The following is a 16,874-nucleotide window of genomic DNA, read 5'->3' as shown; positions in this document are numbered from 1 at the left end:
GGCTGATGCGGTCTGCTTTGCAGGGACACTGTACCAAAGGCTGGTCATTGCCGAGCAGAACCTGACGAGTGAGCTGTACCCCTACCAGGAGAGGTGAGTGACCCCTGACAGCATGCTGGCTTCCGCCCCCTCCAGGTATTGGGACGCCATGACTGCTCACTGAGGGGGACAAGGCTGGGTGGAGAGGAACCCCAGCAGAGTTTCCTGTCCATGGCATTTGTCCCGGGCGGAGTGTATTTGCAAGGGTGGGCGGGGCCTGCCTTCTCTGGAGATCACAGGAAGCAGGGTGGTGGGTCTGTCCTCTGGGGCTGGCTCAGAGCCCTCCCGCTCACATGCAGAAGGTGATAGGAGCACTGGGCCAGTCTGGAGTTCTGTCGTTCCACCTCCGTCCCGCCCTTGGCCATGATGCAGCATCAGCCGGCCAGCCTGCTGGCCAGAGGTGGCACCCGGCTGCTTACGGTCCAGGCCACAGTCACACCGTGAAATCTGGGGCTTTCGTCTGTGTGTGCCTGGCCCTTCAGATAAGATTGAGGAAATGTCTGCTGTTGGTGTGGGGAAGAGGGGCCGGTGAAGTTGGGGGTACCGCCGCTGACCCGGCCCTGGAAGGTGTGGCTTGAGGCTGTGTTCATGGGGGGGTGCAGGGAGGTGAGGTGGAGAGACCCAGAAGAGCCGGGAGCCAGGAAGGAGAGCAGGGGCGGGAGGGAGAGCAGGCGCTGGCATGATAGGGTGATGGGAGGGGGCGGGGCTCACTCAGGGTCCAGAGTCCGCTTGGGCAGGAAGGAATTAGGGTCCCTCCTGGAGGGCGATGTCATCAGTGGACCACAGAGCTGAGGGGGTGGGGACAGGATTTAGCTTGGGACTTGCCTGGACGCGAGACTAGGGGGCACCCAACGGGGGCCAGCTGTTCCTGCCTGCTCTCTGATTTGCCACAGTCCCTACTCCTCCCTATTGCTGTCCCCCCAGAGACTTTTTTTTTAAGTTTATTTATTTTTGAGAGAGGGCAGCGCAGAGAGAGAGGGACAGAGAGAATCCCAAGCCGTCAGCGCAGAGCTGGAGGCGGGGCGCCACCCCACCAACCGCGAGATCATGACCTGAGCCGACATCAAGAGTCTGACCCTCAACCGACTGAGCCACCCAGGCGCCCCAACCCCCATAGACTTTGGAATCCGAGGCTCCTGTTTTTGGAGGAACAAAATACTCGGGGGCTGCAGGGCTCCACGCTGCCCTTCCAGGCTCTCTCCCCGCCGCAGCCATCCTCTGCAGCAACACCCCCCCCCACCTCTGCCCTCAGAGCATTCCTCTTCGTGGACCCCGAGCTGGTGTCCCCGTCCGTGTGCAGCGCGCTGCTGCTGGAGCTCGAGGCGGCGCAGGCGCAGCAGACGCCCGAGGCCTGCATGCGCCACGTGGTCGCCCACGCCCTGCAGGCCGCCCTGGGGGACGCCTGCCACGCAGGCGCTCTGCAGAGGAAGCTGCAGGTAACCGCCCCGCCCCAGCCCTCCTTGGCTGCGCCCGGGGCCCTGCACGCACACGCCAGCTCTCCTCCGCGTCTGCTCTCCTTCTCCCCGGTTCAGACCACCCTTGCCCCCTCAATGCGGAAGGAGTACGCACTCATTAAGGAAAATCCGGGGCGGGAATGCACGCAGGCCGAAAGAGGAAAGAAAAATCGCTCACACCCGCCCACCCAGATGTATTCCCAATCAACGTTTTGGTCTATCTCCTTAATAATACAGACGACGATAACCCGGACAGGTGCTGTCGACTGAATGTCTGTGGTGTCCCAGGCACGGCGTTAGACACTTTTACACGTATCACATTTAAAAAAGGCTCACCACGTGTCAACAACATTGTGAAATGGGTATAATCATTAAAACTGGGGCACAGAGAGGTTGGTAACCTGCCCGTGGTCACACAGGTACAAAGTGACTGGGTCAGGATTTGAACCCAGATCTCTCCGACCTCAAACTTATGTTCCACCGCCTCCCGGCCCCACAGCCCCACCACCCTTTTTTAGCAGGAGATACCAAACTCTGCATACAGTTGTCCCGAATTAGGGTGAGAGGCCGGGCCTCGATACTCCCGCACCTATTAATTATTGGACGCGGACGGTCCTCAGGAAGGGACATGACCGTGGAGAGTGGCTTTTTTTTTTTTTTTTTTTTTGCCGGAGGCTGACTATGGAAAGGGACTCAGCTGACAGCTGACGGTTGCTAATGCTCCCAGCAGCGGGGCTAACGAGTGCCTCAGTCTTGAAGGTGGGAATCCGGGGAGCCACCATGGCATTTATCACACTGTTGCACATGGAATCAAAGCCAAAGACATCTCAATGGCCTACAAGACCCTCGAGATCTGTCCCACCTCCTCGCTTCCTCTCTGATTCCATCTGATTCCAGATGATTCCAACTTCTGTAGTTTCCCTCTCTTCCTCTCTGCTCCAGCTACATAGGTCTCCCTATTGTCCCTCAAACATGCCAGGCATGCTTACACCTCAGGGCCTTTGCACATGCCATTTCCGATGCTTGGAACATTCTCTCAGATATCCACATGGCTCGCTCTCTCACTTCCTTTAGGACTTTACTCAAAAGTCACCTGTCGGTGAGACCTCCCTGATCACATTATCTAAAATGTCAGCCCCTGCCCCCAATTTCACATCCTTCTTCTCTGCAATTTATCGTACTATAAATTTTACTTCTCTTGTTTATTATCATTGGGGGGGGGGTGGAAAGAGAGACATACACTATAATATAAACTCCCTGGGAACAGGAATTTTTATCCGTTTTGTTCACAGCTGTATCCCAGCATCTAGAACAGGGTCTGGCATGTCGTGGGTGCTCAATAAATATTAGTGTATTTATAAATTAAGCAACGAGATGAAATGGACCCGATGGCCCCTTCTAACTCTGATTCGGTCATCTTCTCGTTGCATTATCTGTTCGCTCCACAAGTGTTTATCGGGGCCCTAGCCACCCAGAATGACCCTCCCTCCCTTAATCAGGAAGTTAGGATCCCGCTCAGCAGACCCCCCCCAGCACAGACCAGAGAGGAAAACAAGCCCTGGTGTGCAGACAACATAATGCAGGGCTCTTCTCAGGGTTTCAGATCTGCACCACGGGAGGGGGGGGGGCTGGAGAGCATGGGATTGCCCAGCGAGAAGCTTTCAAAACCTGTTCCCATCCATTCCCATTAAGGAGAAAGGCTCAGCTTGGTGTTCTACCCCTAACTTCTTTAACAGTCCCTTCCCTTTTTCTTGTTTTTAAGTTTATTTATTTTTGAGAGGGAGAAAGAGACAGAGTGTGAGCAGGGGAGGGGCAGAAAGAGAGGGAGACACAGAAGTGGAAGCAGGCTCCAGGCTCTGAGCTGTCAGCACAGAGCCCGACGCAGGGCTCGAACCCACAAGCCGCGAGATCGTGACCTGAGCTGAAGTCGGAGGCTTAAACCGACTGAGCCCCCCGGGCGCCCCTAACTTCCCTTTTTAAAAAGAGAAGGCAAGCTTCCAGCCATAAAGCCTTGGCAGGCTGGCATTTAAAAATAGTGGTTTGTGATGATTATATTCATCTTTGTTATTTTTCTAAGTGGGACATGTGACTCTAGCCTTTTTATATAGATTACCAACATAAATTGTCCTTCTGAAATAGCTGGGAACCAAAGTGAGCTGACTGAAGGAACAAGGGCGAGAAAATAATCATACAGCAACTATTTAGGGAGCACCCACCATGCGCCAGGGCGTGTTCTAGGCGCTGCGGATGCCGCTGTAAACAGACTGCCTTCCTGAAGTTTACATCCAGGCGGGGGCAGAAGACTGACCCAAGGGCGGCCCTCCCTGCCCCTCTGGGGTCCCGCCGTTGCGGGGCAGCCCCGTGTGGGGGACAGAGAGGACGCTCAGGTGTGGGCAGCATCGGGCAACCTCGGAGCCCGGGGGGTGGGGGGGGGGGGTGGGGGGCTGGGCCGGGACCCAGGCTCTGGCGCCCCTCCCCGACAGGCCAGCCCTCGCCAGGCCCTGGAGCGCTATTTCCACGCCGTGGTGGCAGCCGTGGAGCAGATGGCCAGCGAGCCCAGCCCGAGCCGGGAGGGACACCTGGAGAGGCTGGAGGAGATTTACTGCTCGCTGCTGGGGCCGGAGGCGGCCGCCAGGGGGCGCTGCGGCGGTAAGCGGGCGGGGGCGGCGAGGCCCGGCGAGGGCCCGCAGGGGGGCGCCGGAGAGCAGCGCTGCACCTGCCGCGCGTGGCTGAGGCGGGCGGGCCTGCGCGGCTCCTGGGGGGCCTGGGGACCGAGGGCCGCCCGGGGAACTTGGACGGTCCCGGGCTAAGCAGGCAGAGAGGAAGCCTGGACGGGACCATATGGGGGAGAGAGGGTCTCTGCACGCCCCCCGGGCCCTCCAGGAGCCGCAGGGGAGGGCAGACGAGAATCCCACAGCCCGCCCCCCCCTTCTTTCAGGCGACCCCCTGCAGTCCCCGCAGCCAAACATCCCTCTGCCCAGCCCCCACATCACCTTCCACCTGTGGACGGATGAAGAACAGCTCTGTAAGTGCCTCACACCTCCTCCCTGCAGAGCTGAAGGGAAATGAGTGTGTGTGTGTGTGTGTTTCTCAGTGTGTGTGTGTGTGTGTGTGTGTGCATTCGCCTGTCTGTGTTTGTGTGTGTGAGTGCAACTGTGCTTTCATGGGCCTATAGGTCTGTGTCTGCGTGACTGCGTGTATCACGTGTGTGTATCTGTTTATGTCCTTGCGTGTGTGTGTGCACATCTGTGTGTGTGTGTGTGTGTTCACGTGTGTGCGCCTTGCTCCCTGAGCTGTTCTGCACGTCTGGAAGAACGCGTTTTCTCTATGGCAGAAGAGCTCGGTGCCTTAGCCACTGGCCTCACCTAGAAATGGCCACATGCCCAAGCTGATGCCGACAGACAATGAATGTCCCCAAGAAGGAGGCAGTCACACAGAAGTTACAGTTCCAGGAGCTGGAGGGGTCCTTCCAGAGAGATCTGCTTGCCTCACACTTCTGTCCACACTGGCCTTCCCCTCACACTGTCCCTGGCTCTTCTCAAGAGAGGTGGGGGTGGGGGGTAGGGGGAAGTGCTGGCTGGTGAACTAGGCCCAAGTCCCTCCTTGCATGGGCTGGGTCATCCTAGACTGACTCTGTGTTCTCTCTGGGCCTCAGTTTCCTCATGGGTAATAAAATGAAAGTAGATGAGAAAAGCCTAGGGGCACCTGCGTGGCTCAGCGGTTAAGCGTCGGACTTCAGCTCAGATCATGATCTCACCGTTTGTGAGTTCGAGCCCCGCGTGGGGCTCTGTGCTGACAGCTCAGAGCCTGGAGCCTGCTTTAGATTCTGTGTCTCCCTCTCTCTCTTCCCCTCCCCTGCTCATGCTCTGTCTCTCTCTCTCTCTGTCAAAAATAAATAAACATTAAAAAAAATAATAAAAATAAAAAAACATTTCTCGAAAGAAAGAAGGAAAGAAAGAAAGAAAAGCCTAGAAGTCTTTCCTGGAGTAGGCAGGGTCTGCTCTCTGTGTCCCAGGGGAAGCCACAGACAATAAGAGGATAGGAGGAAGCTAATAAAGAGGGCTCCAGAGTCAGCGAAGGGGAAGGCACCGAGTGTAGCTGACTACTGCAGGACTTCTCAGAGCCTTGAGTACATGTACTCAACACGAGGTGTCAGGAATATGCGGCCTTCGCCATCTCTGTTCACCGCAGGACCTTTGTTCCTTCGCGGGGCATCTTATGGGGCTTCTGTCCAGCTGAACGGTGTTTGAGAAACACGGGAGCCCAGGCCTTGCAGGGGTGAGGCCCTGCCAGCCTCCTCTGACCTCTCCTCCCCGCTCCCCGCATCCCAGGGAAGGAACTGGTGCTGTTCCTGCGCCCGCGATCCCAGCTGTGCCTCAGCGCCGACTTGGAGGCCTTGGATCTGCAGGGCCTCTGGCCGGACCGGGAGCTGGCCCGGGTGTCCATGCTGTCCACCGACAGCGGCATCGAGCGGGACCTTCCTCCGGGGGCTGACGAGCTGCCCCTACCCGGCAGCCCCGAGATGGAGCGCGCCAGGCTGCAGCGCAAAGGCGGCGTCAAGAAGCGGGTGCGGCTCCCGGACGTCTTGATGCCCGCGTGCTGGGACGGGCCCCCGGGTCTACACCGCAGGACGGGCAGGCCCAGTGGGGACGGGGAGCTACTGCCTGGTGTGTCGCGGCTTCACACGGCCAGGGTGCTGGTGCTGGGGGACGACAGGATGCTGGGGCGCCTGGCCCAGGCCTACCACAGCCTCAGGTAGGGCCCGGAGGGGGGCGGGGCGGGGCGGGGGGCGGGGCTGCGTCAGACCCAGCTCGCCGCCGCCGCCAGGGGGCACTGCGCTCACCAGCTCGGCGCTTTACGTTCTGGCGAGCCCAGCAGTCCTCGGCACCGCGCTGCGCCCATTCTGCAGATGAGAAAACGGGTGCCGAGAGATTGAGTAGGTCGCTCACAGGCAAGAGAGAATACAGAGCAGAACCAGGATGTGGAACGTTGGAAGCGCAAACCCCTGCCCTGACCCCTGTGTTCCGCCCTCTTTGCTAGGAAACGAGAGACCCAGAAGTGCTGCCTCACCCCCAGGCTCAGTCTGCAGCTGTACTACATCCCCGTGCTGGCACCCGAGGTGGCTGGGCAGGGGAGGGGGGAGGCACGTCGGGGAGGACGTGGGAGGGGCGTCCCCTGCCTCAGGGGCTGGGCAGGGGGCACGCTTTAGCCCCATTCCTGGCCCCAGGGACTAGGATCACCCTTCCTTAGGATGCGGGGCTGGGGGAGCCCTTGTGGGTCTGTGTCCCGGAAGCCACAGACGCAGGTCCCGGAGGCCCAGTGTCCCCTCGGGGGGGGGGGGGGGGGGGCGGGCAGCCTGCCCAGTGCTGAATTTTGTTTTGCTTTCCTGGTGGAATTTATTGCAAGCCTCTCCTCAAACAGGGGCTCACACGCACGCACGCACAGCATGCTTCCTGGGATCCCATGAAAAGAAGTTTCGGGCAATGGGAGCCCTTTGATCTATTGGGGGCCAGACTGCCTTGGCGGCTTTTCGATTATTCGATTGCCCCGCTCTGCTTGCTTAGTGGGGAGCACTGAATTCCAAGCAGTATTTGTCTCTCTACTTCCAAGGCTGAAGATCGTCGTTCAATGTCCCCAGCAAGCGGTCCTCAGTTAAGGGTTTACCAACTTCATCTGAGGTATAAGACCTAATAGGCTTCACGTGGCAGAGAAACCGAGGCCCCAAGAGGTTCAGTGATCGGACCATAATCCCAAGGCCAGTTTGCGGAGGGGACCCTCTGGCCAGAGACCCGGCCTGATGGGTCTGCCCCGCCCCTTGTCCCCAGAAACAGGCATCATGCAGACATTCGGAGCTCAGAGAGCTGGCCACATTCCTGGGCCGCGCAGACCCGTGGTATGAGAGCACCGTGAACACACTGTGCCCGGCCATCCACAAGCTGGCAGAGATGGTAAGGGGGCAGCGAGGGCGGGAGGGGGGGGCATTTCAGATGTTACCCTTGACCCTTGACCTCAAGGGTCAACCCCAGGGCGCCCCCCCCCCCTGGGGTGGGATGAGGCCAGAAGGAAGCATGGAAGCTGGTGGTCGGAATTCCCCCAGGCACCTGCTTTGGGTGGAACACCGGGGAGACCATCGAGCAAAACATTCTTCCCTTAGTGTGTAGGCCAAGGTGCTTCCTGGGACGGTCTCTCCATGAGTGTAATAGCCCATGTTTCCTGAGCACTTACGGGTGCCAGGCGCTGTTCAAGGGCACTCGCACTCCACGGCCCTACCAAGTAGGCACTCTTGTCGGCAGGTGCGAGTGTAGCCATCTCCCCACTTTACAGACCAAACTACTGAGGCGCGAGATTAGGGAACTTGTCCAAAGTAAAAAGGCGAGAGGTGGACTCCCACCCGGAACCGGACAGCTTGATTCCAGGTAGGCGGCTCGTGAGTTCATCTTCCAGTGAGTTGAAAAGATCTTCATTTATTAAGAGAATCTCTTTTTTTTTTTTCCCAAGTAAACTCCACCCCACCCCCCAACGTGGGGCTCGAACTCACAACCCTGAGATTAAGGGTCGCTGGCTCTACGCGCTGAATGAGCCAGGCAGGTGCCCCTACTATTAAGAGAATCTTAACCTTTTAGCCGTCAGGTGTTGCCGACGTCTTTTTCCACTCCGTTATTTGCCGGTGAATTTCATCAGCAGTGTTTTCTGACTTACAGAAATTTGATATATATATTTTTTCTTTCTTTATTTTTTTAATGTTTATTTATTTATGAGAGACAGAGAGAGCATGAGCAGGAGAGGGGCAGAGAGAGAGCGAGACACAGAGTCCGAAGCAGGCTCCAGGCTCCGAGCTGTCAGCACAGAGCCCGATGCGGGGCTCGAACTTACAAACCGTGAGCTATGACCTGAGCCGAAACCAAGAGGCGGACGCTCCACCGACTGAGCCCCCCGGGCGCCCCCAGAAGTTTAATATTTTTATGTCACACTCAGAACTTTTATCCTTTGAGAGACCTGCCTTTGGAGTCCTGCTTTGAAGGTTCTCCTCTGCTGATTAAATTACATCCAAGAGTAGATAAATATTCCCTGATAATTTACTGTAACTCTTTTAATGCCTCGGTTTTCACATTTAAATTAACGTGCCTGCGACTGGTTTCAGTGCTTTGTGTGAAGCATGCGAATGTCTTTTTTCCAAATGTGTAGCCAGTTGTCCTAAAGCTATTTATAGCACAAGCCATCTTGCCCCATCAGTCTGAAATGCCACTTTTCTCGTTTACTAAATTTTTATTCTTTCTTGTTGATCCATCCATTTCCGGACACATTAGTACTTTCATATTTTAATAGCAGGCAGGATAAACCGACTTCATTACTCTTCTTCCGGAAAATGTTTCAGACTATATCTGTTTCCAGATAAATATTAGAATTTTTTCAAGTGGTTTTTTTTTTATTTTTTTAACGTTTTTATTTATTTTTGAGACAGAGACAGAGCATGAACGGGGGAGGGTCAGAGAGAGAGGGGGACACAGAATCCGAAGCAGGCTCCAGGCTCCGAGCAGTCAGCACAGAGCCCGACGCGGGGCTTGAACTCACGGACCGCGAGATCATGACCTGAGCCGAAGTCGGACGCTCAACCGACTGAGCCACCCAGGCGCCCATGTCAAGTTTTTTTTTTAATCCACCCCACCCCCCCACCACCTTGGGATTTTGATTGAAATTTGGAAGAGACTTAGCCTCTTTAGTGTGTTAAGTTACTCCCTGTGGGAGCACGGGATTTATCTTTATTTACAAAAGTCTTGTACGTCCCTCAGGATAGCTACACTTTTAGCCTGTTTTTCTTGCTGAATCTGCTCCTTACGTTTGATGGCTTTTTTTTTTTTGTAGTTGTGGGTGGTGTCTCTTTCCCCTTATATTTGGGTAGCACTTGCTGTTGTATGAAGGAGTCTATTGAGTTAAGCTACCTTATTTTCTTTAAGTTTTTGTTTAATGTTTATTTATTTTTGAAAGAGAGTGCAAACAGGGGAGGGGCAGAGAGAGAGGGAGGCACAGAATCCGAAGCAGGCTCCAGGCTCCGAGCCATCAGCACAGAGCCTGATGCGGGGCTTGAACCCACGAACCGCGAGAGCATGACCTGAGCTGAAGTTTGACACTTAACTGACTGAGCCCCCCCACCCCAAACACTCCTAGGTACCTTATATTCTAAGTTGACACTTCACTGAGATCTTTGTGTCATTTTATTGCCTGATTGATTGGGGTTCTTTCTTATACCTTCTAATAAAAATGTGGGGGGGGGGGGGCCTGTTTCCTGAATTATTGCTTACCCGAAAAGTGTCTTTGTGCATACACAGAAGACTGGTTAGCCGAGTATTGAAATACCTTTTCCTCAAAACTTGGAGGCTATCAGGGGCGCATGGGTGGCTCAGTCGGTTGAGCATCTGACTCTTGATTTTGGCTCAGGTCATGATCTCATGGTTTGTGGGTTCGAGCCCCGCATCAGGCTCTGTGCTTACAGTGCAGAGCCTGCTTGGGATTCTCTCTCTCTCTCTCTCTCTCTCTCTCTCTCTCTCTCTCTCACGCTTTCTCTCCGCCCCTGCTTTGCTCCTGCTCATTCTATCTCCCCCAAAATAAAAATACTTGGGGCACCTGGTGGCTCAGTCGGTTGAGCGTCCGACTTCAGCTCAGATCACGATCTCACAGCCTGTGAGTTCGAGCCCCACGTCGGGCTGTGCTGACAGCTCGGAGCCTGGAGCCTGCTTCGGATTCTGCGTCTCCCTCTCTCTCTTCCCCTCCCCTGCTTATGCTTTGTCTCTCCCTCTCTCTCTCTCTCTCTCTCTCTCAGAAATAAATAAACATGAAAACATTTTTTAATAAATAAATAAGACTTGGAGGCTGTTAGGGGAGGAACATCTGATGCGGGTCTCACTTCTGCTCTTTGGTTGGTACCTTTTTCCCCGCCCCCATGCCAGGACACATGTAGAAATCAGGGTTCCCCCTGCTTGCTTTGCCCTAATAATTAGCAGTTTGTATGACCCCCACACTTAGTCCAAACGCAGTTTCCACATGAAGAGACTGGAAACAGTGTGAGAGATACATAGATCGATAGACAGATAGATCGATCGATAGATAATGATATAATACTTGAATACGACAAGAGCTAAAGGAGACCGCAAATCACCTCGCCTCTCGGGCCCAAGGTCACCTGGCCAGTGAATGCCTAATCCAAACCTGGAACTCAGTTCAGCCCCTGTGATCATTGGCTATGTTCTCAAGCATCTGGTCCTTACCCCAAGCGTCCAGCTCCTTCCCTTCCAGCTAGAGGCGCCCCCTGTGTCTTTGAGCAAAGTGGAATGCATCGGAGGCCCTGGGGGGCCGGGACCCTGGACAGGTATATCTGCCTGAGGAGTAGACATCAGGCGGTCAGCAGGGCCTGGACTGCGTCGAGGGACCAGTTGGGTTTAGTGCCTCACGGAGGGGACACGGGAGCCTTGGAGCTTCTCCGTTCCGAAAACAGCACCTCCCACCATAGCCCGGAGGGTGGCGGCTGAAGGCCTTCCCTGCCCCCCTCACAGCCTCCCTCCCTGGACACATCCCGGACCGTGGACCCCTTCATCCTGGATGTCATCACCTATTACCTTCGCATGGGCACCCAACCCGTCTACTTCCAGATCTACACAGTCAAGGTAAGTATGGCCCTCCCCCCGCCCCCCGGGACCCCACCGCCAAAACACTCCGGCTCTGGGGAGACACGGGTTAGCAGGGCACACGTCACAGACCCACCCAGATGCTCCTGGTTGCTAACCGTGTCTTTCCAGTCTTTGGACGAATCGGATAATCATTAACTTCACAGGCATCCGGCCTGAGCAGAAGTACATCTTTGCGTGGAAAGATGCTTTAGGCCTTGACCCCGCGGAGGGCTGGCGATAGGGCTGCTGCGAAAGTTCTCACCAGCAATCGCTTCGTCTCAGAAATCCTCAACGCTCACTGTCCAGTCTCTGATCGCACACTGCCGCCCCTGCGAGGCCCCCTCCCCTTCTCCCCCCACCCCACCCCTGCGTCCTCGCTTCCCCTCTGTCTCCCCTCCCAGCAAAACCCGAGCCCAGGGCAGCGCTGAAGTGCGCCTCAGCGCTTGCTAAGCTCGGGGCCCCTGAGCACCTGCTAAAAAATAAGCCGAAGCCCTCTGGCCGGACACGGACACACCCGCAGTGTCGAGCCTGCTTTCCCTGCCGCAGTGGCTGTTCCCGCCTTCCCTGCTTTCCTTGAGTCCTCACTCTCAGCAAGTGGCTTGGCCCCCCACTCCGCTGGGGGGAAAGTGGAGACCATTAGGTGTCCCCAGAGCTTCTGTCCATGCCTACACATGCATGCACACCTCCCCAGCAGACATGAAGCCCCCCCCCCCCCCACCAGTTCAGGCAAAACCCCATGATGCATGCCCTTCCGGTCTGTTCCCGCCTCCTCCGGGACCGTCCCCCTCAACCTGAGATTCCGGGAGGCGGCCTCTGCTGCTTCCTCTCTCGTTCCGGATTCTCGTCCCTCACTCTGCATCCCGTGGTGGAAATTTTCTTCATGACCTTCCCCCTTTTTGACCTAAATGAGGCAATTAGCTCCTGTCGCTGGTTTCCAAAAGGCAAAACGAAACAACCCAAGTCAAACAAACAGATGGGAGTAAACATCTCAGCCGCGCAAATAAATTGAAAGGTTAGGCATCCCGTCGCTGCCCTTTGGCCAGAGGCCCCTGGAGCAGACCTGGGTTTGCGGGTTCTGGCCAGGCCGGCAGCGTGAAGCAGTGCACAGCATGGACAACCGTGGGCAGAGGCTGTTAGAAGGCACTTATAACGTGGCTTTGGGCTCAAGTCAGGTGATTTGGGGGAGAAGCCCCCAAAGCAGGGCTGTGCCCTGGCTCAGAAGCTGTCAGGAGGCCGGGAGTGGTTCTGTGGTTGGGCATCTGGATCGTTCTTAATTCTGAGTAATCCTTTGATTGGAAAAATGTCGGGATGGGGCCTGCACACAGTCCTGTTTTTTCCTGTGTTTGTGACGGTGGCAGGGTCTGCTTCCTGTCTTGACCCATCAGGGTCCCAGGGACGCCCCTCCAGCCCCAGATTTCCAGCCCCAACCCAGAATGGCTCAGCTCCCTCGAGCCCTTCCGTCCTGGCTGGTCTCGCCTTGCAAGTCAGGAATGGGGTCCCCCTCTCTGGCCCTTCTGGCGTCCACAAGAGATTTTCTCACACGGCCCCGCCCCTGTGTGAATTGTGTGCCCCGTTCATTCCGCGTTAGACTGTCGTGGTTGCAGACCGTCGAGGACGGCTTGGGTTCTGATACCAGTGGCTTCCCCTATTTGTAAATATATTACATCACTGGACACCTGTGGACAGGCAGGTCCGGGAAGTCACTGCCTGGACGGTGGGGGCCCCGGCCCTGCTTCCTTCCAGAAGCTCTCCAACCGTCCACACCTCCTCCTTCCCTCCAGATCTTCAGGGACCTGAGCCAACACCCTGCAGAGGACATTTTTCTCACTGAGCTCAAGGTGAAGATTCAAGACACCAAGCCCCCCAAAGGTGAGCATCCTCCCTTCCCAGAGCTCACTGACGCATCTCCGGCCAAGCCCTGTTTCTGGAACGTCCTCCCGCCTCTCACCTAATGCTCCCCCCAACTCCACCAAATACCGGGGTGCCCTTGGCTCCTCCAAGCTTGCCTGGACTGGAACCCTCGAGATGCTTCCTTTCCATCCAAGGAGAGATGCTGTCACAATTCAGCAGCTCCGCTCGGCCTGGGTGAGGCGGGAGGGGCAGGAGCCTCCTACGCGATTCACCCTCTTCCCTCCTCCTCCCTCAGATGGCTTTTCACCCAGGAGGAGGGGCGCAGCCGAGGGCCCAGGGGCTGAGCTCAACATTTGCTACCAGAAGGTGAGTGGTTCGTGGGGGGCGGGGGGCTGCTCAGGAGGAGGTGGGAGGCACAGGGTTGGAAGCAGGCATCAGGGACAGGCTGGTGGCAGCAGACGGAGCCAGAACCTCCTGCCCCAGTTTCCCCAGCCTTTGGAGAGTTTTGCAGGGATGAGCAAATTACCACTGGCCTGGCACGCAGCCGAGGAGGCCACGTGATTTAAGGGACAAGGGGCCTGTCCTGTTGCTGGAGGATGCCTTCCTCCCTAGCTGGCCAGATGCTTGAACTGATGGCATGGGAGACGTGTCCCTTCGGGCCTGGGAGGCTGACCGTGCTCCCTGGGGCCGAGAGTGCCCTCCGCCTCTCCCCGCCAGCCCCGCCTTGGACATTGGTGACTCGGACAAGAATCTCAGTCAGGGCAGGGGTGGGAAGCAGGACTGTTGACACGAGGGTGCCCGGGGGGACAGGGATGTTCTGAGGACCCCCTTGGTGCCCGCATCCCCCCTCCAGGCCCTGCTCAGCCACCGGGCCCAAGAGGTCGCCGTTTCCCTGCGGGCCACTGGGCTGGTCCTGAAGACCTTTGCAGCCGGTGACACTGAAGGTAAGGAGCTGGAGAGAGAAGGCAGGAGAAGGGGGTGGGTGGGGGGAGAAGGAAAAAGGGGTGAGTGACGGTAGGTGAGGTGACCCCGAGCAATCGGGCCTCCCACCCAATCCTGAGGTCGTGCAGGGCTGAGCACCGGGTGCCCGGGTGCGGCGTGGTATCTGCCCTCACCATCGGGGGGATGTGCGACAGCATTGGCCTCGGCCCTGCCCTGCAGCTGGAAGGCAGAGGGGCCACACGGAGGGGGTCCTGCCGCCCTCCTGCCCCTGTTGTGTCTGGAGATGTTTTCTTCTGAATGTCACTCCACCGGGGGCAGGTAACCCCCAGTTCACCAAAGGCACCACCGGCCCAAACTCTCTAATTTTAGCTAATTACCTAATAATAGCTATGTATCTAATAGATAATAAGATAGTTTATGTAATGCTCCAAATCTAAAATAGAGATGTTAAAAAGATACCGATGTAAATGCCGAGAGTGAAGGATAATCGTGAGCTGTTCCGTTAGCCCCCTGGTCTTCTGGAAGAAAGAAAAGTTCGGTGACGTGAGTGAGGACGTCACCGAACCCATTGATCAGAGGCCGGGCAATGTTCTGTGTCAAACACATCGACTCTCCGAATCCTGTGAGATCGGCATTATTAATACCAGCCGCTTTCTACCGGAGACGTAACTGAAGGCGGAGAAATGCTGGAGGCCAGGTCACGTCCGTGAGGAAGGGTCAGAGCCCGGATTCACACCCAGGCCGTCTGGGTGCTGGCTTTCAGGCAAAGGAAGCAGGGGACCCAGCAAGACCACCTTTATTTGTGCATGTTTTTTTTTTTCTTTAATGTTTAGTTTATTTTTGAGAAAGAGAGACAGAGTGTGAGCAGGGGAGGGGCAGAGAGAGAGGGAGACACAGAATCCGAAGCAGGCTCCAGGCTCCGAGCCATCAGCACGGAGCCCGACTCGGGGCTCGAACTCACGAACCGTGAGATCATGACCTGAGCTGAAGTCGGACATTCAAGCGACTGAGCCCCCCAGGCACCCCCCGACTCGTGCACCCTTAACACCGCAAGGGAGACACGTGACCCTGGGGATAGCTCTTAGCCGAGAGGTGGTCATAGTGGGTCAAGAGCACAGATTCTGGGTCGGGATGGGGGCTGGCCTCCAGGTCCGGCTTTGCCATTTACCATCTGTGTGACCTTGGGCGAGTTCCTCGTGACCTCTCTACCGGTCCTTTCGTTTCTCAAGTGAAGTTGAAGTCCTCATTCATGTGCGTCTAGAAAACTATCGTGTTCGCTCTAATTGTTAAGTTATATTTCCCTCATTTCCTTCACCAGCATCCCCCCACCCGCCCACCCCCACGCTAACTTGCGCTCCTCCCATTGATCACGTGCCGGGGGCTTCAGGAAGGGTCCACCGCACCTTCTTCCACAGAAAAGGGGTGCGGGAGGGGGTGCAGAAAGGCATGGGGAGGTGGCTGCCGTGACAGAGGATACCCTGTGGGTCCCCCAGGGAAAGGCAGTGGATGTTCAGGAAGGAACTGAAACGCGGTCAGGACCAAGGCGCAGTCAGGAAGTGGGGGGGCCCGTTACAGCCACCTGCTTCCCATCTTGTTCCCCCCCAGTTTCTGGGCCCGCCCCCGCCCCGCCACCTGCTGTCCCCGTGACAGACCACACGTGCCTGAACGTCAGCGTGACGGAGGTCATCAAGTCCTCCAACTTGGCGGGAAGGTCCTTCTCTGTAAGTACTGGGCAGCACGGGATACTCGAACGAGGTAGGTGGCCCGGGCCGGGGTGTTCGGAGAAGGGGAGATGGCTTCTGAGCCTTTGCTGTCGGACTGGGTCTTCCCCTTGGAGAGAATTTGCTCTCCCCTGGTGTGTGGAGTACCGGGGAGCACCGGCTGGTGTAACTGAGGCCTGGGGAGAGTCAAGCCCCCCCCCCCCCCACCGCTGGCCCTTGAAGGACCGAGGACGGGCCCAGGTCTGGCCTCCCGAGCGCTCCCCAGCATCCAGACTCCTAAGCGGCAACAGCCCAACCTTGAACCACATCGAGCCGGCTCCTTAACCTCATCGCCCCGACCGCTGCCCTTTGCCCTGATTGATACTTATTGATTTGGACTCCCTTACTGATAGAGACCCAGCACCCACCCACTCTCCCCCGTCTCGTGGCCTCTCTGGACTTCACTTCCCCACTCAGCTGGGCTGTGGATCCCAGGATTACGCCTGAACCCTGTTCTCAGCCCCGCTCCGCTCCCAGGCATCAAGTCGCTACTCAGCCGTATGCTCAGTGGCTGAGTGCTTCTGGAATAAATCCTGCGTCCATGGGAGCAGACCCCTGCCCTCGTACCCCAACGCCCTTCTCTTGCCTGTCTTCTGGGCTTTTATTCGTTATTCATCTATGCTAGTTCCTTTCCTCCAGTGTGGACCTTCTCTACCGCTCCTCCCTCGTGGCCTGGAGACGTGCTCTGGTCTTTTCCATCCTAGTTTTCAGTCTCCCGCCAAAAACTCTCCTCCCCGCTATCATCTGGGTAACACCCTCCCCACTGTGGCAAAGTCGCCTCCGTGGTCGCTGAGACCAAAGCTGTCTTTCTGGTCCTCAATGTTTATCTTCCCCTTTAAACATAACGTTTTAGGGGCGCCTGAGGGGCTCAGTCCGTGAAGCGTCAGACTTCGGCTCAGGTCCTGATCTCAGGGTTTGAGATCCCGCGTCCGGCTCTGTGCTGACAGTGGGGAGCCTGCTTGGGATTCTCTGTCTCTCTCTACCCTCTCCCCTGCTTGCTCTCTCTCTCTCTCTCAAAATAAATCAATAAACTTAAAAAAAAAAAAAAGTAATGTTTTAACCTGTAAAGAAAAGTTCAGTGATTTGGGGGAAATGCAAAAAACAAACAAACAAAAAACAAAACACCCCACAAAGAAGCAAATGTACTTCTAGTCCCATTTTCTAGA

The 16,874-nt window shown here is 56.4% G+C and overlaps 1 protein-coding gene across 2 annotated transcripts in view; it reads left to right on the top strand.

Annotated features, from left to right (window-relative positions):
* PIK3R6 (phosphoinositide-3-kinase regulatory subunit 6) overlaps positions 1 to 16,874 on the top strand; it is a 59,456-nt gene that overhangs the window by 30,427 nt on the left and 12,155 nt on the right. For both annotated transcript variants that reach the window (XM_086685990.1, XM_086685992.1), the window contains 12 exons: positions 24 to 93; positions 1,292 to 1,475; positions 3,977 to 4,142; positions 4,432 to 4,518; positions 5,825 to 6,248; positions 6,534 to 6,612; positions 7,319 to 7,441; positions 11,042 to 11,152; positions 12,937 to 13,024; positions 13,302 to 13,372; positions 13,860 to 13,950; positions 15,554 to 15,669. In XM_086685990.1, the coding sequence (XP_086542116.1) occupies positions 24 to 93; positions 1,292 to 1,475; positions 3,977 to 4,142; positions 4,432 to 4,518; positions 5,825 to 6,248; positions 6,534 to 6,612; positions 7,319 to 7,441; positions 11,042 to 11,152; positions 12,937 to 13,024; positions 13,302 to 13,372; positions 13,860 to 13,950; positions 15,554 to 15,669 (1,610 nt within the window). The remainder of the gene's footprint in view (positions 1 to 23; positions 94 to 1,291; positions 1,476 to 3,976; positions 4,143 to 4,431; positions 4,519 to 5,824; positions 6,249 to 6,533; positions 6,613 to 7,318; positions 7,442 to 11,041; positions 11,153 to 12,936; positions 13,025 to 13,301; positions 13,373 to 13,859; positions 13,951 to 15,553; positions 15,670 to 16,874) is intronic.

Source organism: Puma concolor, chromosome E1, assembly GCF_028749965.1.
Source record: "Puma concolor isolate L17-30 chromosome E1, mPumCon1.1.hap2, whole genome shotgun sequence".
Classification (NCBI taxonomy): domain Eukaryota; kingdom Metazoa; phylum Chordata; class Mammalia; order Carnivora; family Felidae; genus Puma; species Puma concolor.
The sequence above is the reverse complement of the archived record's forward strand: the minus strand, read 5'-3'. Positions and strand labels throughout refer to the sequence as shown.